Source organism: Gambusia affinis, linkage group LG03 (assembly GCF_019740435.1).
Source record: "Gambusia affinis linkage group LG03, SWU_Gaff_1.0, whole genome shotgun sequence".
Classification (NCBI taxonomy): Eukaryota; Metazoa; Chordata; class Actinopteri; order Cyprinodontiformes; family Poeciliidae; genus Gambusia; species Gambusia affinis.
In genome coordinates this window covers 449,839-475,663 of record NC_057870.1, presented here as the reverse complement: position 1 = coordinate 475,663, position 25,825 = coordinate 449,839, and the positions used below count along the sequence as shown (strand labels likewise).

Here is a 25,825-nt window from a genome sequence, read left to right as displayed (position 1 = left end):
GGTATATTTAGCAGAGACGCACCAACGCTACATTTCATCAGTACTGCATGAATTCAGTCACTCCGTTGCACTTATCTGTCCCTTCTGAATCCGATCGATGAACGTTTGGACCTCTACTGGTGTGTTGAACTTGAAAGTTTCCCCTTGGTACGTTAGCACCAGTTTAGCCGCAGGAATGATGCCGTGTCTCAGCCTGAGCTCGCGGAGGCGTTTGCGGACTCCATCGTACTGCTTGCGCTGCTTGTGTATCTCTGTAGCACCCGTTGGTTCTTGTAGAGGATATCCGTTTTTACTTTACTTGCTTTGAATATCAGATCCTTTTGTTTATAATTGAGGAATCACATAATTACGATACTTGGGGTGCTTCTGCGTTTCTTTTCGGGCCGACATGGTGAGCTCTTTCGAGAATCAGCGGATTTCTCAGAGCAGGCATCTCCAACACTTCTGATAACCAGCTTTCCAAAAATCCACAAGCATCGGACCCCTCTGCGCCTTCGGGGAGATTCACCAATCTAAGGTGTTTGTTATTACGCAATAGCCAGCCACGCCCTCACCTCACAACTCCTCGGGCTGACTACTGACCAGTTCTCTGTCTAACAGGTCTGGAAAATCTCTAAGACCTGGGTCTTACCCTAAAAGAGGTCTATAAGAGATAATCTATTTAAATTGGTGGCGAAAGAGACTTGTCTAGCTCTAACTACCTCCAATCCAGAAGTTGCGACCCTCAACAATCAACAGTAGCCCTCACAGCTGCATAGCTTCAATAACCACTTCTGTTAACGGTAGCCCTCTCTCTAAAATAATGTGCACTTGGTAACGGCTAGATTATATTTAGTGACTTAGATTTAAGTCCCAGGGTCATTATTTTACACTCACTGAAGGAAAATCCGAAGCCACCACATTTCTGGAATCATGTACACTGGTTTTACCATAAATGGAAGAACCATAATTCAAATGACTCAATTAATTTCAATGTCCTCAAACCTCATCAGAATTTTAAATTATATATATTTATTAAGCGAGCTTTAGCAGGGAAAATGACAAGCAGATCAATTCATTGATGATTACAAAACTTCAAATAAAATCAACTCAATTTAGATCAAATTAACCCCTTCCTAACAACCTCCCTACTCTGTCATTTGTCTAACAAATAAGGCTTTTGGAGTGCAACTCAACTCATACCCTTGATGGAATCCTCCTTGGAATTGAAACAAAGTGAACTGGTCGTTACATCCAAACACGCAGTTCTTCATCACTTCGGTGACCTTTGTTCAGTTCCCCAAGTCCGTTGCGATGAATTTAGAGATCATTGGGTTGAGCGCAAAGCATCAAAATCCAATCAGGAACCGAGGCACTGGATCGATGGATCCCGTCCCTTTGCTTCGGTGCGAAGTACTCCGTTTCCCCCTTGGTTCCAGGGTGTGGTCCTCTGCTGGTCTTCTTGCTGCACTTGTGTCGAGTCTCGATGCCGGGGACGAAGAACGATGTCTTACCTCGTCTTCGACGTTTTATACTTTCCTCTCGCTCTATCGGTATACGCAGAGAGAGAAGAGAGAGAACACTGTGTGCCTCTTCTCGATAACCCAACTAGACCCCAACCGTCAACCCAGGCCTCCGCCCTCCTGACTGATGATGATTGGGAAATAATTCACTTTCGGCCAGGTCATCTGGACATAATTGCGAAATAATTAGTTTTGGCTGGGCCATCTGGACCTTACGTCCTTCCTCAGAAGTCAGCCGAACTCTGTGAACTCACACCCACACCCTGACTTCACTTTTTTACAGTTCTCCTTATGATTCTGTAATATATTTAAACATATAATCACCTTTAATCAATCATCAAGTTTTTCTTATATAATTATCAATTCAATGCATTGCAACAATCATAGATTATTTGGTTCATCGTCACAATGTATTAAAATACAGAGAATACACATTATGTAATCATCATTAATCAACATACAAGGATGCGGCAGATCATGAACAAATCAGTTCATGATCTGTTTTCTGCATGAGCCTGGACAGATCTCACTCTCTCATACCAGGTTTCTTGACAAAGGTTGTTGAGGCGAGATCTCATTTCCATGTCAACTGCTTTTTCCTCCATTAGCTTCTTCATTTCCTCCAAGCTCTTAACTTTGTTTATTAGCGACATTTGCTCTTCTTCCATTGTGGACAAACATTCCTCTGCATGCGTCAAACGCTTCGCACACTCACCCACTTCTTTCCTCACTGCTTCTATGGCCATCATAACACCATCAAATCTTCCAGAAAACTCAGACTATTTAATGCTCCAAGTATATCTGCTTTGTCGCCGAGTGAGTCATTCATTTTGCCACTGTTAGCTGCTAGCTCTTTATCAACTCCCTTGTTGCTGTTCGGCTCCTTGCTAACTTTTTTGCTAGCCTCGTTTGAGCTAAGCTCCACGTTTTGTGGTCTGTAGTTCATCAACTTGGATTCCATAGTTATTTTTGACTTATCTTTGCTCATTCTTCCAGGGCCTGGCATAGTTTCACCCAAATCAAACTCAATTACCGTTGTTGTAGCGTTCAGTGATTTTTTTAAAGGGAATTTTCAGGATTTTTGTCAGGAGCAGTGTCGAACGCGACCTTCTACCTTGCGGTCATACCCGGAAGTCTGCAAACGCACTATTTAACATGCTGTCTGGACTTTGATGATTGAAAATGAACTATGGTGGCGACAGTGACGTCAGACGTCAGACCATTATTTTCAGTAAGGAGTAATCTAACGCGTTGCTATTTCAAATCCAGTAATCAGACTACAATTACTTATCAAAATCACTTTGCGTCACTATTTTATTTTGTAATTTTATTTTATTTTCTCTACATTTCTTGGGGAGTGACCACCGTTTTTATGCAACAGTTATCAACACCGACAAAAACATAAACAATGGAGATGCACATTTTGTTGCTGGTAAAACAGGAACTATTTAGATTTCCGGTCATCAAGTCCGATTATTATCAGCAACTTTGGACTTGTTTTTTTTTTAAGTCGCTTGCAGACTTAATGAGTTTTTGGGCTCGGAAATAAGCAGACAACCCCAGAATTTGTCTGTTATCCAGTTTGTTTGACTAAAACAAACTGGATATATATATCCAGTTATATATTTATATATTAACTTTGTTAATATCAAGTTAATATATTTGTTGTGAATTACGTAGCGCTCCAGAAAACTGCAAACATCGAGATAGCGCAATAAACGTGAAAACAGCCACGAATGAACGAGTCCGTTAAGTTGTGCAACTAAACGCCATTGTAATCTGTAATATTAAGATAAGTGTCACAAATCTGCAGCGGACATGTGAGCTGTGGAGCGGCAGGAGGAGCGCTGCGCTCTGACAACAAACACAGGGCCGTAACGCAGAACCTGGACGCTGGGGCAGGGTGGGGGGTTAAAATCCCATTTATAGTTTTCCAGACAATACTGGAATGCACAAATTACTAAAGTTTTCCTTGTACTGTTGTAACCATTAAACAATCTCCCCTTCAGTTCAATCATATAAGTGGAAATACACTGTTGATGTAATCATTATAAAATAACTTGCAATTAAGTATTGATAAAGATCGATGTAATTTTCACAGGTAGCGGAGCGTTGTTGTTAGCAACTGCTTAAAGTAACTAAAAAAGTTACTTTTAATGTAACTTAGTTACTTTCCAAGGAGTAATCAGTAATCCGATTAAAGTTACTGTTTCAAAGTAACTGTGCCAGTCATCAGATGAGCTCTGGTGGAGCCAGCTACACATTGTTTGAAAAAACCAATCCTCCTACCACCTTCTGTCGTCTTCTTTTTGTGGTTGCTTCAGTGTTAGCATTTGATTGTTGATCATGTAACTCATGTGATGTAAAAAATAAATAAATAAAAGCATTTCCCTGGCAGTTTTGTGTTTTAAGTTGGCATGTTTTCATTAAGCTAATTTATTTTCAGAATTTCAATTTGCACAGTTTTATGGTTAAGAGAAGTGTATCTATTGAGAATGACATCAAAAGAGAGACTGGGGACGTTTCAGAAGACACCTTTAGTGGTCTTAGTGCGCAGGAGGAAGATGAAGACGGCGATAGATCATTTTTTTCCTGGTTTGTTTTTAAGCAGCCATAGTATATTTATCAGACCCAAATAAGCACAGTAGACAACAAGAAGTTGTTGGTAAGAGATTATTTTATTTCATCAGTTGCCAAAGCAGGTTTTAAATATTTTTAAAAATAAATATAAACTGCATTTTACTCTCTGAATAAATTGAGTACAAAACTGCACTTTTTGGAAAAGCAAAGTAAAATATATTTATTCATGCAGTAAATAGCAAACATGGTCTCTTGTTAATTAAATTGTGTTGTTGTTCAGACAGGAGAGATGGAGGTGAAGAACCCGTTGTTTGAAGACGCCAACCTTTACCTACACAGATTCCACAAGTAAATCCAGATCGTCACACTGGAAGTGCATCACCTGTGTGTACTGCTCCCTGAATTCACATCCACACACACACTCCACATGCACTGCTACACTCAGCCAAGTCCATGTGGAGAGCAAGATTGTCTCCCTGTCTCCTGTAAAGGAGGAACATGTGAAATGTTGGGTTGATGACTGAAGCTGACTGACTGTGAGTCTCATGCTCTGCAGCCTTGTTTCATCTTCAGTTCAGCTGTGAGTCTGTGTGTTGGCTCTGGAAGGACACGTGTGGACTGACTGTGTGTTGATCAGCTGGAGCAGAGTGCAGCGCAGGAGCCTGCTGAAGCCACCAGCTGGCAGTATCAAGTTGACTTGATTTCTGGCTGTCGTTTTTGATTCATCAGTAAATGCTCTTTTTTCCCCCGAGTTTTAACCACAATTTGTGGTCTTACTATGAGATTTTACTTTGATTTTAAAAAGGAGTGTTTTTGGTTTTTGATGTTTATTGTGCCTCCATGCAGCATCCTCACCTGTATCAGTTTATGTAGCCACTGTTCTCAGCCTAGCACAGTGGCTGAGAACATCCACCGTATCATCCAAGTAACAAATCAGTCAATATGCATTTCTAGTTTTTTCCAAGTTGGTACCTCAAACTTGCTGCTGATGTTTATCCTATACATAAACTGTATGAAGATGATTTCAAGGTCATTTGAAAACATCTCTATCTGAGCTCTGAACCAGAGAGTTCATCCTGTACATAAGGTATTGACTACCATGACTTGTCCTCATGGTTTAGTGATGTTTAAATAGCAGTTGATGGAACAGGACAGAGTGGTGTGTAACTGCCTGAATGCTGGGACAAACTGCTGCTGCTTTCTTTATTTTCAGAGACTAAACTGAAAATAAAGTTTAGTTTAGTGGCCCACCAGAGTCCAAACGCATATCTAGAATATTTCTAGTTTTTACTTCAAGATGGGGGTGGTTTTTTGGTGAGGCATGTGGAAAATCTGAATGATGCACCAAATCAGTTTTGGGAGCATTTTTTATAAAAGCTTGGGCCTGCTGTTAAACAACTCTGATTTTTCTTTTAAAAATATAAAAATACATGTAAACTGCATTAAAAAGATGTGTTCTGTAGTCTTTCTGCCAATAGATGACCAAAACGTCCATCATCCAACCAATAAATGCAAATGAATATTGTATATGTAATGGTTCAAATAAAACTAATTACATACACTAAATTAGACTGCATCAAAATGCATATAGTGCATTTCTGAGTTATTGAATACAAAAACTTTCAAGCATTTGATCTTTGAATTTCATCCTTTGTTACAGATTTGCTACAGCAGTCATGAAACAATTTCCACTACAGGTCTTTGATTTGTTTAACTTCTGACCAATCACCAACTGACTGACCTTAATGGGTCAGGATGACAAATACATGAATATGTAAATACATGCTGTGCTGTATCCACTTAGAAACTCTAAAATTATTCATTTTACTTTTACCATAAAAATAATTGAAATTCCATCCATCCATCCATCTTCTTCCTCTTATCCGGGGTCGGGTCGCGGGGGTAGAAGCTTCAGAAGGGAGGCCCAGACTTCCCTCTCCCCAGCCACTTCTTCCAGCTCCTCCGGAGGAATCCCAAGGCGTTCCCAGGCCAGCCGAGAGACATAGTCCCTCCAGCGTGTCCTGGGTCTTCCCCGGGGTCTCCTCCCAGTGGGACGTGCCCAGAACACCTCACCAGAGAGGCGTCCAGGAGGCATCCTGACCAGATGCCCGAGCCACCTCAACTGGCTCCTACATAATTGAAATTCTAATTATGTTATTTCATAATTCTTTTATTAAATTATTAAAATGTTAATTATTAGATTTTTTTATGTGTGCAAACCTGTTTTATTTAAATGTTCACAGATATTAACTATTATTTGAGAACCTTTTTGGTCACTGGATTATGGCCCTTTTGGCCCACCGTACCTGCTGTGAGCAATCCAGAGCAGAGGCTGCATCAGGCTATAAGTATGAAGGAGAAATTGCTGTAAAAAGATATTTAACGTCTGACTGTCTTTATTATCTTTGAACAGTGAATAGTTGGAGTAGTTAGCCTGGCTAGCTGCTAACAGCCGTATCTCTCAGGCCGATGTTGCACTGCGTCTCTAGTAAAAACACAGATGACTTCATCCTGCTGAGTCCTCACTGAGAAAACCTTTCTAAAGTGTGACTATTCCTACTGCCACCATTTTTAAATTCAGAAGTTAATTTTAAAAGCTGAGTTTAAGCTGCCCAGATTACAGTATCATTGACCCCAGAAACATGTTCATCACAGCTGCAGGAGGAACAAAGTTGAAACCTAACATGAAGTTAAAAATCAAAAAAAAATTTTGAAGTTGTTTAGATTTTCTGTTTTCAGAGGAAACCAGAGAGCATTCAGGTTCCCTCTAGCTCTGCAGAGGGACGTTTGGGTCAATGACCCCAATACAGCCAACAATCACAGCATGACCAAACTGAATCCACACTAAAACATGTTGGGATTTTTTCTGACTTGCTCTGTGGACTCAGCAATCTGACGACTGAATGAATTCATTAAACACTTAGAATAAAATACATTTAGATCTATTAACTATAGCTGTCTTGTTTCAGTGATGTGTTTGAATAGAACTAACTGTGTTTTGTAAAGCTCCTATGAGCGCTGTTACCCCTCAACCCCAGATCGATGTTCTCTGCCTTTCCTTTGCTGAAGACGAGCTCCTCTACTCCACAGGCTCACATGTCTGAGTCTGGAGGTTCCTGCCTGCCTCTTTGCATCTGGAACAGAGCTCAGCCAGGATGGGCACCAGAGACACTTTGAGGCAGGAATCTGGAGATGAAGCCTTATCTCTGTTTCACCGTCAGTGAAGAAATGAAGGAGCTCATCAAATACACAAACCCCTCCAGCAGACATGTGGTTTATCCAGATTGATAGTTTGAGGAGCAAAACGGACTGTTCACGCAGCATGCATAGCAAAGATCAAATTGTCATGTTGCATTTTTACTTATTTTTATGTTCTTTTTTCCCCTCTGCTGAAAGCTAAACACAAATCCCTGCTGAGTTTTCTTTAGGTTGTTCTCTTCCAGGTTAACAATTCTGTAAAGGAGCTTTAGAACAATACAAACTGTCTTTGGCCTCTTTATATGTTCTCCATAGGTTTAGCTTGCATGTGCATATATCAAAGCTGTAATAAAATAAATAAATATTTAAAAGATCTTAAGTGTAAACTGCTTTTGTGCTTTCATTTTTTGTAAGAAACAGATATGAATCTCCTTTTGAACTCTGTCTGCGAAACAGTTAAGTCATATGTAAAGGGAAAAGTAAATCATACACACACTCCATACACAGGCTGGATGTGTGTTTTTAATCCATAAAGACCCACATCCAGCTGAGCATCTGAGATCATCTGGGTTACCAGTCTAATCTGACCCCACCTCTCAGTGAGTTCAAGAAGAAACCAAGAAAAAAAAACGATGAGGGAATTTGGGGGGTGTTAATATTATATTCTGTTGTACAACACACATTAAATATTGTTGTATTCCTGTAGGATGGCATTTTGCTGAACCCTATATGGAAATGTGTGGAGGTTTGTGTGTTTCTTATTGTAGACAGTGGTCAGAATCCAGCATATGGTGAACAGAAGGGAAATATTTACAGAAGTGCATAAGAATATGTAATAATGGTGGAAATGCCATAATTATTATTAATATATCAAAATGGTGAAAACCAAACTGGTGAGTGTTTTTGCCTCTAAATTCTCACCTGACCTGGATGCGGAAACACTCTGTGCTTATCTTAAAGCCAAACTTGGGCAAAATGTGACATGCCAGAGACTCACTACTGCTAATACCCGGTACTCCTCATTCAGGGTTTCTGCCGAATGTAGCGAGGTGGCTGTCATGTACAACCCAGAGCTTTGGCCTGAGGGAACCATTGTGAGAAGGTTTTACGAGCCGCGCAAAACCATTATCGGCGCAAATGCTGCCCTTTCTTCCATGGACAAATGCGCGCCTACTGTTGGGGTGAGCACAAAGTCATAAAAATAAAAAATGGACATTAAAGTCATCTCTTACAACTGTCGTGGCCTGCGCTTAAGGCAGAGTGCAGATGATAAAGCTCGCCGGTTGGTTGTCAACCAGTTGTTGCTACATTGCGACATCTTGTGCTTGCAAGAAACTTTTTTAGCCAAACAGGATTTAAAAGGACTAAACTCTATCAATGACAGTTTCCTGGGTGCTGGAGAATCTACTACTGACCTCAGTTTGGGAATTAAAAGAGGAAGGATACCAGGAGGGGTGGCTACATTATGGAAAAAAAGCCTGGACTCAGTGATAAATGTCATGAGATTAGGTGTGGACTGGTGTGTTGCAGTACACGTGAAACAACTTGACAAAGAGTTTATTATTTTAAATGTCTATGCTACATATGAATGTCATCATAATGAAGAAGAATACCTTAGTAAACTTGCTTATATTAGCTCTTTTATGCAAAATGAGAAGTCAAAAAGAATCTATGTCCTGGGTGACATGAATGCAGACATCTCAGATAAAAACTCGCTGTTTGCAAAACACCTGATTCATTTTTGTACAGACTTTAATTTAATATTGTCAAGTAAAGAACTTTTGCCAGCTGCAAGTTACACTTATATAAGTGAAGCCTGGCATACTGTCTTGGATGGACCATTGTATCACTACAGCAGATGCTCATGCTGCTTTGATATATATTAATATCTTATACAATGTGTCCACTGTTGATCACATCCCCTTCGACGTATCAATTAGATTTGATCATATACCTGCAACTGTAAATAAGAACAGTATTAAAAATCCGACACATATAGACTGGTCTTCTTTATCTACTGAACAAAGAGCCTATTATGCCCAACTGATCAATTGTTATCTATCATTAACTTACCAAGAGAGGCAGTTACTTGTACAGACTGTAACTGCTCTAATATTGAACATAGGATGAATATAACTAGTTTATATTCTAACATAATTGAAGCGCTTATGGGAGCTAGTTTGCCTTATAATAAGAGTAATGTAAAGATTAAAAGTAGACCAGGTTGGAATAAATATGTGTCTAAATTCCACCATGAAGCCCGCAAAGCTACTACATCTTGGGCTCTAGCAGGTAAACCTAGACAGGGCCCTATATTTGAGCAGAAAAACCTGTCCACTTCAAAATACAAATATGCACTACGCTTCATTAAACAGAATGAGCAAACCATGAGGGCTGATTCCTTGGCAAAAAAGTTTTTAGGAAAGGATACAAAATCCTTTTGGAACGAGGTTAAAACTATCAATAACAATAAATCCTCTCTCCCTTACACTGTTGATGGTGTTTCTGGGGTGAATATGATTGTAGATTTTTGGCAACACCACTACAACAAGTTATTCACCTGTGTACAGAGTGAACCCTTCCAGGTTGACAAAGTTAGCACTGTAGAAACTATCAAAACACACGAGGTCTATCAAGCAATTAAAGAACTGTCTGTAAATAAATCTATAGGAATGGATCTTATTTCAGCTGAACATTTCAAATTTGCCAGTTCAAGGGTTGTCCCTCTGCTTGCCTCGTGTTTCACTGGTTTTATTATGCCTGGTTTTATTCCTGAATCCTTGATGAAGGTTCTTTTACTTCCTGTGATTAAAAACAAAGCTGGTAAAATTTGCAGTTCTGATAATTACAGACCTATAGCCCTAGCTAATACACTGTCTAAAGTCTTTGAACTAATTCTTTTGCCAAAATTTGCAAAGATAGTAATGTCTACTGACAATCAATTTGGGTTCAAGTCCAAACAAGGGACCTATATTTGTATATATGGCCTAAAAGAATTACCAAAAAATTATAAACAGCAAAAATTCTACAGTTTTTCTGTTTTTTAGACGCCACTAAGGCTTTTGATTGTGTTAATCATAGAAAACTATTTTTAAAATTAAAATTGTGCCAAGCTGGTGTTCCTAAGTATATAGTAAGATGTCTGTCCTACTGGTATGCTAATCAAACTATGCAGGTGAAATGGGACAACTGAGTCTGCATCCTTTCATGTCAGCAATGGAGTCAGACAAGGAAGCATTTTATCTCCTATGTTGTTTAATTTTTATATGAAGGATCTTTCTAAGCAGCTAAACCTGTGCAGAACCAGCTGCATGGTTGGTGATACTATTGTTAATCATTTAATGTATGCTGATGACCTAGTGGTTTTTAGTCCAAGTCTTCAGAAGCTGCTTAATGTCTGTTCAGCATATGGTGAATTACTTGATGTCAAATTCAATCCATCAAAAAGCACCATCTTGATCTGTTGCACTAAGGAGGACAAAAATAGACTATTTCCAAATTTCAAACTGTCTGGGACTTTATTGAATGTCTCAAATGCAGTCACATATCTTGGCCATGTGTTGACAGATTGTCTGTCTGATGATGAGGTTCAAATGTTATACGCTCAGGCAAATATTCTTGTCCGTAAATGTGGATTCTGTTCTGATGAAGTGAAACTGAACTTGTTTAGATCATATTGTACATCATTGTATTCTGCACATTTGTGGTGCAGCTTTAAAAAAGCCAGTCTTCAAAAATTGAAGGTGGTTTATAATGATGCACTGAGACTTTTGTTAAATAAACCCAGATGGTCCAGAGCCAGTGAATTGTTTGTATCTGCTGAATCAGCACTTTGATGGCTGTCTTGAGAAAACTTATGTATAGATTTATTTGTTGCTTAAATGAGTCTAATAATAAAATTATACTACTGTTGGCAAATGTTAAATATAGTGCAGTAAAATACTCATCTGTACTCTGGAGATATTGGTATGATTGCCTTTTGTAAGGCTAGAAGTCATGTGTTTGTATTGTTTATTTTTTGTACTTTTTATTCTTTTATTGTCTTTGTTTTCTCTTTGTATGTAATCTGGACTCTCAGTCTGTAATAAAATCTATCTATCTATCTATCTATCTATCTATCTATCTATCTATCTATCTATCTATCTATCTATCTATCTATCTATCTATCTATCTATCTATCTATCTATCTATCTATCTATCTATCTATCTATCTATCTATCTATCTATCTATCTATCTATCTATCTATCTATCTATCTATCTATCTATCTATCTATCTATCTATCTATCTATCTATCTATCTATCTATCTATCTATCTATCTATCTATCTATCTATCTATCTATCTATCTATCTATCTATCTATCTATCTATCTATCTATCTATCTATCTATCTATCTATCTATCTATCTATCTATCTATCTATGTTAGCAGATGCATTGTCTGTGTTCTGACACAGTCTGTCAGTTTAAACCACTAAGAATTTATTCATTTCCAACAAGCAAACAGCTATAGGACACATCTGCTAGGAGAGGGAACTACTACTGATGGTACCAAAGCATCCTGAACCAGCCCTTAAAAACATGTCGACAAATCAGACAAAACTGTTAAAGCTTCGAAATATATGAACAAAGACAATTATATGAAGTACAGTTTGGGTAGGTCTTCATTTGCTTTGGCTTTTTTGTAATTTTTCTGCAAACCAAATTTTAAACTTGGCATGGAAAAAAAAACATTGACTTGCCTTAGGGTTCATGTAGCCTGAATGTATATGCCTGAGAACAAAATATTCAGCTACTTACTGCAACATTTCATAGGAATGGCTGAGATGTTGCAGTTTGTTATACTCTTATCATAAGGTAAAGTTTCTCTCAAGTTAAAAAATAAGCCAATCAGCTTTGTAAAAAGCAAACATTTTGAGGAAACCTTAAGTAAATGTGTGAACAAAGGTTGGATTCTGTTTAGCTGAGGTACTGCAACAAGCAACAAGCGCAGATTTAAAAGTGGAACACAGCTTCTGTCGTATTTTTGATGAGTCAAAAATATCATGTTTCATTTTTCAGGGGAATAACTTGGAACAGACTAATAGGTGATCCCAAAAATTCACATAAAACCTAGAAACTGACTGCTTACAGTAACCATGGTAAATCTAACGTAGCAACAGATTCTCAAATTGTTATGATCAAATTAAATACAGTCATTATGTGAAGTGCCAAAAGGGCACTACCATAACACAGGGACTGATGCATATTCAGCTGTTATGGAGAGGCTCGGAGGAGCAGAAAAACAGTTGACTTTTTGTGAACAACTAAGCTGAGCTGAAAGCCAGGAGGAAGGTTGTTCAACAGCTTCACAGTAACTGAAGGAAATCTGTAAGCTCGCAGGCAGCACTTGGAGGCCTGATTATCTGACTAGACAGATTGGATGGCGATCAGGGAGATGAACTCTTTGCCTGCTTTGTGCATACTTCATGAGCTATGAGGAAGATTCTGTGTCATACTGTCAAAAGGGAAAAATAGTTGCATTGCTGGTTTAATCTAAGTCTTGAAGCGCATGTTGTGTTTTATTGCACTACCTTGAACAGTATATAAGCTGATGCGACAAAATAATCTAACTTTAGTCTAAAAGTGTTGTAGACTTCTGCCCAGGTCTCCTGTGGAAGGACTTCAGGTGACAGAAGGTTGACTTTGTAAGCATCTTTATGTGGCTCTGAATGTTCAAGTCAAAGTCCATCGCCACACATATTAATTTGTTCTAATCATCTGCTCAACCATTGGAATTGGTTTGTAGTCTCCTGGTTTATTGTATTGAATGAATGTAAATATTAAACAGGAGGAACCACATGATGAAGCCTGGAGTATCCTACACCTGATTTCTGGTCCCTCCAGTAAGAATTTGTCATGATGGGTTCAAGTCTTTTGACCCACAAAAGATAAAGATAAATCAATCAGTCAATAAATCAAACTTTATTTGTATAGCATATTTCAGCAGCAAGGTATTTCAAAGTACTTTACATCAAATCAAACACAAAAACACAACATCAAGTCAGATTCCGTCAATAAATTTGTAATTGATTCCGTTTCAAATCCAACTCTAAACAAGTGGGTTTTTAGTTGAGATTTAAAGGAAGTCAGTGTTTCAGCTGTTTTACAGTTTTCTGGAAGTTTGTTCCAGATTTGTGGTGCATAGATGCTGAATGCTGCTTCTCCTTGTCCAGGCACCACAGAAGAGCAAAAAGGCAAGGACACAGTTAAGACTGTTGTAAAGAACACCTAACCCGAGACCAAGTCAAGACCAAGACCAACGCCCCGCTCCACACAACACAACAAAATGTGAAATTTGATTAAAAAAAACTGATTCTCAAATTGATCTAAAAGATCCGAAAAACACCTAGATATTAAATGCTTAGAACTGAAATAAATTATAATTATCAATTCAAACTCTTCTTTGTTCTGCTTTGCTTCCGTCCCCGAGTCACAATCTGCAGAGGTCTCATGTCGCCCCTAACACGATAACGCCCTGGGTAGTTGCTCATATGTCAGAAACCACCACTGTCTGCACCACTAAACATAGCAATCCTGACAATGTACTAATGGTAAACAGTCAACTATGAATACTGTCCAAAGAGCAACAAGCAAGAAATAATCAGGCAAAAGGAGAACCGTGACTGTTCTTCTCTCCCCCTGCATGAAGCCAGGCAGCAGATGACAGGTGACGAAAATAATCAAAGAGCAATGAACATGCTCTGTGTATTATCTTACATTCTTGTATTTTATTTGTTTGATGATTAAGTAAACATATGTATGTTTAATAAAATAGAATAATAATAGCTACTGCAGTGTGTGCGGAGCATTACAAAAACAAAGAGCGGTCCTCAATGAGACTCTAGTCCAGGGGTCACCAAACTCGGTCCTCGAGGGCCGGCATCCAGCACGTTTCAGTTCTCTCCCTGGTGGCACCAACAATATTTTCAGCAAGTCAATGTTCTTCTTAGGCCTTCTAACAAGCCATCATCTGATTCAGGTGCGTTAAACCAAGGTAAAGAGCCGTTCAGAAGAATCGGCTCGTTCGTATTGAAACTTGTGCAACACGTCAGTCAACACCTCCGCACAATAAGCGCAGTAAGTGATAGCTTTATGTCATCACAAACGCAACATTTTGTCACTGCACAGCTAGCTTTGCTAACTTCACTTTCACATAGCTTCCCTTTGTTTGAGGTTCCTCAAAGTGACGCTAAAAGTGGGACGTACTCCACACGGTCTCTGAAAGCGAAGCGTTGCTGAATGTATATGTTGCCATATGCTTTCTTATGATTTATGGAGGTAAATTGATTACCCACAATTAGACAAATATCCCGCTCTGAGACTGTCTCAGAGTGCCGTGTGCAAATTGAAGGGGGAGGCGACGGGTGGCAGAGGAAACAGAAACACGTAATTAGTAAGTTGCGTTATTGCTTGGACTTTATTCGGCATGTTTTACATCCACTGAAAACAAGGATGTTGACAAATAAACTGGACAATATGTTGACAATTTAATAATATTTCCACAGTTGTGGTCTTGAAATAAAATCCGGAGTCCTCAATGTCTGAGACCGAGAGACCGAGACCATCAACAGTGGGAGTTACAGCACTAGGAGTGTTATAATTACACAAAATGTCTTTATTTTGGTTATTTGTATTGTTCTCTACCTGACTGAATATCTGTCATTGTTTTGACCGTGTTACTTTAAGAACGATAGCCCCTCCTTTTTATTTCTTCTTCTATGGCAGGGGTTTTCAAAGTATGAAAGGGTGTGCCCCCCTCCAAGGAGCACAATGCCTGCTGCCCCCCCCCTTTGAAAAAGTAACTTTAATCGGACTACTGATTACTCCTTGAAAAAGTAACTTAGTTAGATTACTGACTACTTGATTTGGAAAGTAACTCAGTTACACTAAAAGTAACGTTTTAGTTACTTTCAGCAGCTGCTAACAACAACGCTCCACCTACTGTGAAAATCACATTGAGCTTTGCCAATACTTAATTGTCAACTATTTTAACGCGTTAGATTACTCATTACAGAAAATAGTGGTCTGACGTCAGTAACGTTACTGACATCACTGGCCAAAACATCCTCTAAGGGGAGAAACATTTCCACTGATCCCGGCTCCACACGCGCACTCCACAGTACCAACCTTTTCCTAAATCCACAGAGTTGATCGTGTGCGTAAAAGACGTTTCTCTCACATCAGTAGACGGCAAGCAGATAGCTTTTCCGGTTTATTTTTTCCCTCGCACCGCGCCTCCCCTAAAGTGCTCTGGCGCCCCCCAGGGGAGGCGCGCCTCACACTTTGAAAACCGCCGTTCTATGGTATTGTCTTTAAAATGTTAGGCCCTCCCCTTTTGTCATGTTGTCCTGCGGGAGAGGTGTATCCTATTTATTTTCTATCCAAATACATCCAGTTTATTTATAGATTTATTAAGTTAATTTCTGTTATGTATTTTCGTTTGTGTAGGACTTGGAGCAGCCAATAACGGTTGTTTTTCTGTTTGATATTGTCGTCAGAATAAATCGAGAAGTCATCTATTAAAAGACAAACTGTGTCACGTCCTGATCACTGAAAATCTGCACAACGCAGAAAGGATCCGGTTACAGGAGCAGGTGACATAGATGATTAAGGTAAAATACACAGAGGAGTAACTGGGGTAACAAGGGACCCCTGGGAACAATCAATATCACAGTACTAAATTAACAAAAAACACAGAAGCCCCGATCCTCACAGAACCCTCCCTTCCTCCCCTCCAGTTCTCCCATGGGTGGCTATCAGATGCCAAGAGTATAAAAAAAACAACCCATATATATATAAAAACAACATTACCAGGATGGGCAGAGGGGCGCTGGATGGACGGCGGCCGGGAGGCCGAGCTAGCCTCCTGTTCTTGCTCTGGGAGGCTAGCTGGTTCAGGCTTAGGCTAACTGGATAGGCACAACAGAGGAACTAGACTGACAGGCTGACATCAACTAAATCCTCTCAGATTAACAGAGTGCTGACAACAGTTGGAACCTTACAAAAGTGAGACACTGAGCATAAAATTCAATAACTGTGTTTGCAATTTCTTGAACAAAATTCTTACAAAAGCTACAAGCTATCCCAGTAAATCCTACAAAATGTAGGAGCATTAATAGATCTTTTTAAGTGTGTGATGGTAACATGTCCTCTATCTACAGACACATTTAAAGCTAGAGTGATTATGGAAGCAAACAGTTGAAATCTAGCTAACTCAGAGATAAATTACTTTTAAATACCCCTGGATGGCTGCATATGATTAGTACAAAAACAAACCACCTTATTGCAGCTGCCTCTATTTCACCAGACGTTGTTGACCCAATCACTCCTATGTAGTAAAGAGTTTTGTTCTTTTTCTGATGTAGATAAGTTGGAAATAGTAAAGTAAATAGTAAAAAAAAACAAACAACAAACAAAAAGCAACTAATGCATCAGATACATTTCAAACTTTTGCCACTCGACGGGACCCTTTTTTCCAATTTAAGTAATTGGAAAAAATGATTTCAACCTTTTTTTCTGGTTCATTAATTCCATTTTGGAAACATGTCACTGTGGGTAAATGTTTTTCTTTAAACATTTTCTCACTTCTATATTTTTACACATCTAGCTCTGTCAACCATTAAGATATGGTGAAGTTTCTTACTGTTTATAGGACCTTCAGGTCTGACCAAAGAATCATGATGTTTGCATCTTTCTACAGTCAGCCAGCAGTGTTAGGAGTATCATCTGTTAACCCAGCCATCCAGGTCTTGGTAAACCTTCCTGGTTGGTAAACTGGGGTACTTAAGGCAGATCTGACAGAGTCTTTCTCTCCAGTCGGTGTAGGTTTTAATCCTGTGCGTCTTGTGCCACTTGAAGTACTCCTCATAGGCTTGCTTGTCTGCAGCCACATGATTCAGGTAAGCAGCCAGTTCTACTACACTCTTAAAATCAGCTACATGGATGAAGGAATGAGGCGGAGCCACTTCCTCATAGGTGGGCCTGCTAGGGCCAAGAACTACTGGAATGGTCCCTGATTGGAATGCATTCCTCCACAGCTTCTCACTGATATAGTCTTTTGCCTCTGAGTTTTCAAAAGACAAGTAGAACAGACATTTAGAGATGGTGGGAAGCAACCTATCATCCGGAAGAGGCTTCTTCTTCCACTTTCCGTACACCTGGATGGGGATGTACTTCTGCAGACTTTGGTAAACATCAACACGGGTCTGGTTGGGCTTGGATTTGCTAACCACCCAGCTTGCAAAGCAGGAACGCTTTAAAGAACTTTGAAAACCTTGCATTCCAGCTCCTGGAATGGTCTCTCCGTAAGGAATGGTAACATCCGCATCCCGTCTGTAGCTCATTGTCCAATTAAAGACACCATTAAGCCGCTTGACATTTGCATTGTTGACTGGAGGCTCCATGGATAGCCATACCCAGCCCTGGGCCATTGGCCGAGGCAGGTGCATTGGCAGAGCCGACGCAGCGTTGCTTAACTCCTGGTGGTGGAATACAACCACATCTGCAGTTGGGTAGGCGGATTTGTCATCCGTGAGGAAACAGTGGCCAATGCCATACATCTCCAGACATTTGTTCCCACTGAGACTGTAGGACCGCCCAAATGGCCAGTGCCACAGCAAGATGCTGAGATTCCTCTGAGAAGCAGGCGCAGGGTACTGCTGCACGTGAGCCATCTGGATGACCAAGTTGTGATAAAGCAGCAGTGGGAGGGAGCTGAGGAAGAGGAGGATGACAGCGAGGAGGAAGAATGGTCTGAGCCCACATGCCACCATGGCTGCTGGGTGTGATCCACGTCAAAAGGCCACAATTTACTGGAATGGAACACTTTGAATGGAAGGAAGAGTGAATCAGAGAGATTATATTCTCACATGTTCATTGATGCTTAAAGAGCAGAGTAACCTATATCAACTACAGAAACTTCCACAAGCAATTTGTTATGTTTTAAAGACTTGTTTCAGACAACAAGTTATTCTGGTTATCAGTTTGTGCTGAATCCAGTGTCACCCCGACTGTCTGTTCCTTACATGTTTTCATTATTGGTGCTGCTAATTAAGTACAAAAAAGAGCTGAATAGATTGAACAGTGGAAATATAATGTAACTCAGTGTTTAAAAACACAAGTAAAAAAATAATAGATGTTGATTTAATGTCTTATTCTACAGTAAGAGTTAAAAAGTCATAAAGTTAAAAATAAGTTAATAAACATGTTCATAAATATAGATAAAAAGTGCTAAAAATCTTTGAAAACTGTGAAATATGCCTTTAGTGATTGGACGACGGATTAAACAACCAATAGCTGGCAGTCTGATTTCACATCAGCCAATAAGGTTGATTGTCCCGCCCCTTTAACTGCTCCTGAGGTTTTGCTCAGATTGCGTCAGACACACTTGAGAGCTCAGAGCTGACAGTTGTCTTCACGGGTTGTGCTGTGGTGGTGAGGGGTTAAGCACAACCCATATATGGGAGGCATTAGTCCTGACATGGCTGTCACAGGTTCGATTCCCGGCCTAGTGACCTTTGCCACATGTCTTTCTCTTCTCTCATTTTCCACTTTGCTGTCAAATAACTATCAAAAAAACCTTTTAAAAAAAGACGGTTGTGTCCACTACCTAGATAGCTTGGAATAATTGAAATTGTTGAATTTGACGTAAAATCTTGAAAATCAGTAAGAAAAAAACAATATTCAAATAGTTTCGAAAAATATATAATTCAACATAGTAAATCAGTTTTTATTAAATCTCAGAAAGTTTCCCTTATGAGCGTCTGAAGCCCGGAAAAATCCGTTGTGTTGCATCAGAGCATCGGAGAGTGATCGCACGCACTCGGCAGTTGGCTCAGTAAATTCACTGAAAATAAGCTAAAATACCTAGTAACCTAGTAAGATTTTATTATTATTATTATTATTATTATTATTATTATTATTATTATTATTATTATTATTGTTGTTATTGTGTATATTGTATTTTTTCTATGTAGTTGCACTTATTTTTCTATTGGAACATGTTCTAATATTTCAACGGTGCTAATTCATGGTTCATGGTGATGTAATGTGATTTTCTGTTGGTGTTGCTTGGGAACTTTCTGTACTGAGTAGGTCAGAGTTAATGTGAGCTTCTAATCCACATTCTGGTGATTAATATAGTGTTATAAATGCTCTTCATTGGCACTTTTAGATTGATAAATAAATAAAAAAATAACTAAATAAATATATGTGTGTGTGTGGTATTGTTCACTGTACCACACATAAGCTAATTTCTTTAGTTTTACTGATGTGCTGGTAATATTGAACTCTGATAACTTATACAACATGGAATAATAAAGCTTGAGAAATGATGAAAGATCTCTTTGAATTGTAACTTACGTTTTATTGATATCAGCATCCTGTATTTTAAGATGCTGTACTCTGGCCTTGTTCCAGGTCAGGCCCCAGATCTTGGATGGCCAGCCCTGGCCCAGAGGACTGAGTGAACTGGTAGATGGTGACCCGACTGGACACTAGCAGTGAGACATAAACTGAATATTTGACTTACACATTGAAAAGACTGGATTATTTCTTTTCTTTTCTTTTTTTCAAAAGCACACAATTTTTGTTTATTTGCAAATGTGGATCCACAATTGTTCACTACATTAAGTTCTACTCTTTCTTATAGATATTGTGTGCTCTCCTCTGTTGTTGCTCACACCTAGGCTCCCGTGAATTTAAAATTTTCTGATCAGGCCCAACTTTCTTTACGCTTATGTAGTGTTGGTATTAGTCATTGAAGTAAATTAACATACCTGCCATCTACTATTATCATGTGTATTTAACCTTTCTTGTGGGTTACAATAACATATCTTAGTTATTTTGATCTAAGAGTGCATTTCTGAATTCTCCTTATTGTGTGTCACACCATCAGGACCAGTTGTAAAATGAAACTGACAGGTTACATATTTGATACTTGCTCACAGCTCTTTTAGATAAAAATCTTTAATTTAAAACAGACACACAGAGTAACAGCTTCCAGAATTAAATCCATAGCTAAGCTAATTTTTGCTGGTAAATAAAATCAAGAGTTTGGTGGAGACAGTACGGCTTACCTTCCAGAGATGGCACTAGGCAGCAGGCTCCTTGCTGGCAGATTATAGCGTTGTCCTCCTCTGGTCGAGGAAATCCTGCCTACAGAGACTTTTTGACTCATCTTTTGCTTCACCCTCTCAGTTTCTCGTGGTGTACCCGTCTTTTTACATCCTCTGTATCTGGTCAACAACACTGAGTGGCAGAGACTTTAGGACATTTCCTATTTTTGTATTATTTTGTATACTGTGAATTCTTAGTTGTTTTTTCTAGTCTTTTTATTTTTATTTTTGGTTTGTCAGGTTCATAACTTTAATATTAACCCATGTTAAAGGATAAGAGCTGTCCAAAACATGCGGAAATATTCTTACTGTATAATTTTAGAAGTTCTGGGTCATTTAAACACTGTTGTGGTAGTGAGGTGCTATCCCCCTTCAGGAGCTAGAATTTTGTTTTCTACCAGAAAATCCTGAAGGAGAATGCTGTTAGTTATTGACCTTAAGTGTGGGCATACATGGCTTGTTTCCAGTACAACAGTGCAAGTAAGTCATCCTTGCATTGTAATGCACAGTCTCTCTTGAAAACAAAGGTTTTTAAACCATTCACACTCGACAGAATTGGCAAACACTTGTTGCCAGGGCAGCATGACCAACCTTTATGTTATAGTTACATTTTAACACAGGGCTAGTGTTCTTGTAGATAAAAACTCTCTTTGGAAACTGTGTTTTGCATTTACTCAGTTTATCTTACTGTAATATTTCAAGGTGTTTAATGATGTGAAGCATTTGACAAAAAAGCAAAAACTGATGACATTTTTTAGAGGTTAATACAGTTTTTTTCCGCACCGTAAGAGGATAGACAAAACCTTGGCAGTCCCTGCAGCACTTCCGACTCATGCCACCCACTTTCACAAGTTGTAACTGACTTTTGAAATAGCTCTAGCACCTATTCTTTTTCAGAATTAGTGGGACTCTACATCATTACTGATTTATCTTCATGCATCTGCCCTTCCCTTTCCTGTTCTTGCTGCACTGCAGAGGTAGAGCGCCCTGAGTTAAACAACTGCTGAGAAACACAAACCACAGCACAACTACTGAAAGCAGCAGTTTAGCTCCAGGGTCTGCATGTATTTGAAATCCAGAACACAACATGATTGAGGAACTCTGTCTGTGTCCTGCAGCAACACACTTCATTCCTGTGACTTCTAAGCCAGTGTTTCCCATCCCTGGTCCTCAAGGCACACTGCCCTACATGTTTTAGAGGTTTCCCTGCTTTAATGTGCCTGATTCAACTGATTGCAGTTCAACAAAACGCCTGTTAATCAGTCGTCAATTGAAATCAGCTGGACTGAAGCAAAGAAATACCTAAAACATGCAGGGCAGTGTGCCTTGAGGACCAGGGTTGGGAAACGCTGGTGTAAGGAGATGACACTTACTTGGTTTTCATAATCTCTGTGCTTTGTTTTGAGGTTTTAGTTGCCTGTGTTGTGTATCATGTTCTTGTTTATCTTGGTTTTGGTGGTTCTGCTCCAGTGTTGGCATAGTTACTTTGAAAAAGTAACTTTAATCAGACTACTGATTACTCCTTGAAAAAGTAACTTAGTTAGATTACTGACTACTTGACTTGGAAAGTAACTAAGTTACATTAAAAGTAACTTTTTAGTTACTTTCAGCAGCTGCTAACAACAACGCTCTGCCTCCTGTGAAAATCACATTGAGCTTTGCCAATACTTAATTGTAAGTTATTTTATAATGGTAACATCAACAATGTGTCTCCACTGATAAGGTTGAACTGAAGAGGAGATTGTAGAAAAAGCAGTACAAAAAATAAAAAACGTGAGTAATTTGTGTGGTCCACTGTTGTCTGGAAAACTGTAAGTAGGATGTTAAAGCCCCCCCTCCCCCCAGGCTCCAGGTTCTGCGTTACGGCCCTGCGTTTGATGTCAAAGCTCAGCGCACAGAGCTCCTCCTGCAGCTCCACACCTCAGATGGCTGCACAGATTTGTGACACTTATCTTAATATTAATAATTATAATGGCGTTAAGTTGCCATTATAATTATTGGCAACTACGGACAATCGTGGCTGTTTTCACGTTTATTGCGCTGTTCATATTGGTCTCGATGTTTGCAGTTTTCTGGAGCGCAACGCGAAGCTCGACGTCATTCAGAGGTAATATATTAACTTGACATTAACAAAGACACAGCGGGACGGATCATCCGGGAAATGATGGACAGAGAGAGACTGAGTAAAACTACCTTAATGACGGACAAATTCTGGGATTTATTATGAGTCTCTGATTATTTCCAAACCCAAATGAGCAACTTCACGTTCAAAAACGAGCCAAAAAAGGCGCAACCCGCCACTCATTAAATCTGCAAGCGACTTTAAAAAAATGAAGCCCAAAGCCGCTTATAATAATCGGACTTGTCGACAGAAACTCAAAATAGTTCCAGTTTTTCCACCAACAAAATGCGCTTCTCCCTCCATTGTTTACATTTCTGTCGCATAGAGACGTCGGTCACTCGACAAGACGAGTAGAGGAAATACGATGAAATAACAAAAGAAGATAGTAACGCAGTAACACAAAAATGATTTTGATAAGTAACTGTAGTCTGACTATTGGATTTGAAATAGCAACGCGTTAGATTACTCGTTACTGAAGAAAGTGGTCCGATGTCAGTAACGCGTTACAAATTAACGCGTTACTGACATCACTGTTCTGCTCTTAACCCTTTTATGCATAAATTATAATCCTTTGTGTCAGGATTTTTTTCCACATTTTTTAAAATTTTCTTAAGGCATAAAAAAGGTAGAAAATAAAATTGTTAAAAAAAGTTTTTATTTTATGTAGGTGATCAATTGTAATTTTCTCCATATACAAAGTTGTTATTTGAAAAATACATCAGTAGTATTTTTCTTTAGGGGTTATCTGGTGTCAATATTTTTTACCTTTAGAGTCGTCTACAGTAGAAAGAGACACCGGGTCGGTCAGCATGCTTTTTTATCTATCGACCATATTGGATTTAACAAAAAATATTTTTTGCATTTGTAGCTGATGGTCAGTAGTTGATAGTGTATTTTATGATGCATTAGTGTCCACTTCAGTGGTCTGTGTGCATGTCTAACATAACAATCCACAAGAAGCACAAGAAAATGGCTTTTAGACAGCTGTCCACTGTAGTGACCACTATGCATGAAAGGGTTAAGTTAGTGATGGTGAGATGAAGCCTCATGAGGCATTGAACCACTTGAGCCAAAGGAAACCACCTACTGGCCAGGTGTATAATCACAGCCAGCTGTATCTTAACACATGTGATGAATTGAATTTTTGTCTATTATGGCTCTTGGGAATGACTTCACAAAAGGTGAAGAAAAAAAGAGACAAAGAGAGAGAGAGAATATATATATATATATATATATATATATATATATATATATATATATATATATATATATATATATATATATATATATATATATATGTATGTATACAGAGAGAAAGAGAGAGAGAGAGAGGGTTAGGGAAGAAGGGTTGAGCCTGCCTTGAGATTATTAGTAAAAAGCTCAAATTAAATAAATAACCCAATTATAAGTCCTGAAATAATAAAGTCTAAAATCATTGATATTAATCCCAGAAAAATAAATAAATAAATAAAGGGGGAAGGGGAAAAAAAATTCATTTAGATCAATACCTTGCTTATTCCAGAGCAAATCTGCTTATGATGTGTGATGATGGTATTGGAGTTCAAGGTAATTTGAGTTAAATCAGGTGGTGAAAACTCACGTATCCTTAATATTAGAATAAAAATTAAAAATAGAATACAGGATAGGATTTTCTCTTTTTTCCTTTCTCAGTGTCTCCCTCTCTCTCTCGCTCTGTATATATTCTCTCTATCTCTATATATCTCTTTCTCTCTCTCTTTGTCTCTGTTTTTTGTCTCTTTCTCTCTGTCTCTCTGTATATATCTATTTTTTATTTTTCTGTTTCCCTCTATCTCTAGATCTATATATCTTTCTCTCTCTCTTTGCCTCTGTCTTTTTTTCTCTCCCTCTTTCTGTATCTGTGTGTCTCTCTGTCTCTGCTTTTCTCTCTCTCTCTCTCTCTCCATATATATATATATATATATATATATATATATATATATATATATATATATATATATATATATATATTTGTATATATTTGTCTCTGAGTCTCTTTCTTTCTCTCTGTATCTGTCCCCGCCCCCCGCCCCCCGCCCCCCGCCCCCCGCCCCCCCTCTCGCTCTCTCTCTACCGTGCGGTGGCCCGTGCTTTCCTATGACTTCCTAGTGAAACTGTCCTATGGACCTTACCAGAGGGGCCGCTTTTCATTGGCTGATGCTCATTCTACGTGGTCACGTGGGTTGCAGTCTCACAAACACGAGCTTTTCGTTAGCTAAGTACAGCATAGTAGCAGTTCTGATACAACTTCTACACCTTGAAGCCTGTCTGCTACACAGTCTTACGTTAGCTAAACAGATCAATATGCAATGTGTACTGTATCTGACACACACTAAAGATTTTATTTTAGCAGAAAACGCTTTGGACTAAACTGTTACTCGTGTTAGCCTCTCTAGCACCAAGTACAGCTGGTCAATCAACCATCGCTGTGTTCAGGGAAGCGCTGATTAATAATCCATAAATAAATATCAAGCCTGGAAACTTGATATCGTAACGGACTGGATGTTATGTTTTTAACGTAATCTTTGCTCGTCTTGCGGGGCGCAGGCGGTTGATACGGTAACAAGTGTGCTTAAACTACAAAGAGAGACAGACTAAAAAGGTACGAGTGGTTTTGAGTTGATCACCTGTTCGGGTTATTTTACCTTTGTTTACATTTGCTGTGGCTCATTACAGCCGCTGTAGTTTCTAAACGTTGGACTAATTACCCTGTTCGTTTGTGACTATATGTCATTCATAACAAACATCAAAAAGAACAAATAGATTTCATAAAATTTTAACAAACAAATGGCTTCTTTACCTTTACAGAGCTCTTTGGTTTCTCATATCAGTCTGTAGCTTCTCATATTGAGGTCATCAAACCAAATTTCAGATCTACCATAACTGACTGACTGACACCTGCTGGCCTCAGGTTTGCAACCAGCTTGTGACTGAGAAACCAGTAACCTCCTCCCAGATGATGAGATGAACTTATTTCCTCTGTCCATTGTAGTAGCTGATATATTGTGAAAATCCGGTAGAAATGATGCACTAATGGAGTCATGTTTACATAGAAACAATGCGCTACGAGGCTTTGCTTGTGAGACTTGCGGTCACGTGGGTCGGTTGTGGGCGGAGCTTGGTAAGGTCCATTGGGTGGGAGAAGTTGTAGTGTTTATTTATATATATATATATATATATATTCTCCCTACCTGTTTCAAACTAAATAACCACGATTCAAACTATCAAAACTCTATCCACTCTCTCAAC

At 38.9% G+C, this 25,825-nt stretch overlaps 2 protein-coding genes across 6 annotated transcripts in view; one reads left to right on the top strand and one right to left on the bottom strand.

The window, feature by feature from the left end:
* Window positions 1–7,654, top strand: part of LOC122828132 (neural proliferation differentiation and control protein 1-like) — a 39,796-nt gene extending 32,142 nt beyond the window's left edge. For 3 of the 5 annotated variants that reach the window (XM_044111423.1, XM_044111425.1, XM_044111424.1), the window contains one exon: window positions 7,173–7,654. In XM_044111423.1, coding sequence (XP_043967358.1) covers window positions 7,173–7,259 — 87 coding nt within the window. In that variant the 3' untranslated portion in view covers window positions 7,260–7,654. Of the gene's footprint in view, window positions 1–4,362 lie in introns of all 5 variants that reach the window. The other 2 variants (XM_044111427.1, XM_044111426.1) reach the window with 2 other exon arrangements.
* A 9,191-nt stretch (window positions 7,655–16,845) lies between these two features.
* On the bottom strand, window positions 16,846–19,802 carry LOC122828225 (fucosyltransferase 7). The gene is made up of 2 exons (XM_044111609.1): window positions 19,682–19,802; window positions 16,846–18,145 (listed from the first exon to the last, which is right to left on the bottom strand). The coding sequence occupies exon 2, from the start codon at window positions 18,091–18,093 to the stop codon at window positions 17,044–17,046; it is 1,050 nt and encodes a 349-aa protein (XP_043967544.1). The 5' UTR covers window positions 18,094–18,145; window positions 19,682–19,802; the 3' UTR covers window positions 16,846–17,043.
* Window positions 19,803–25,825: the final 6,023 nt, after the last annotated feature.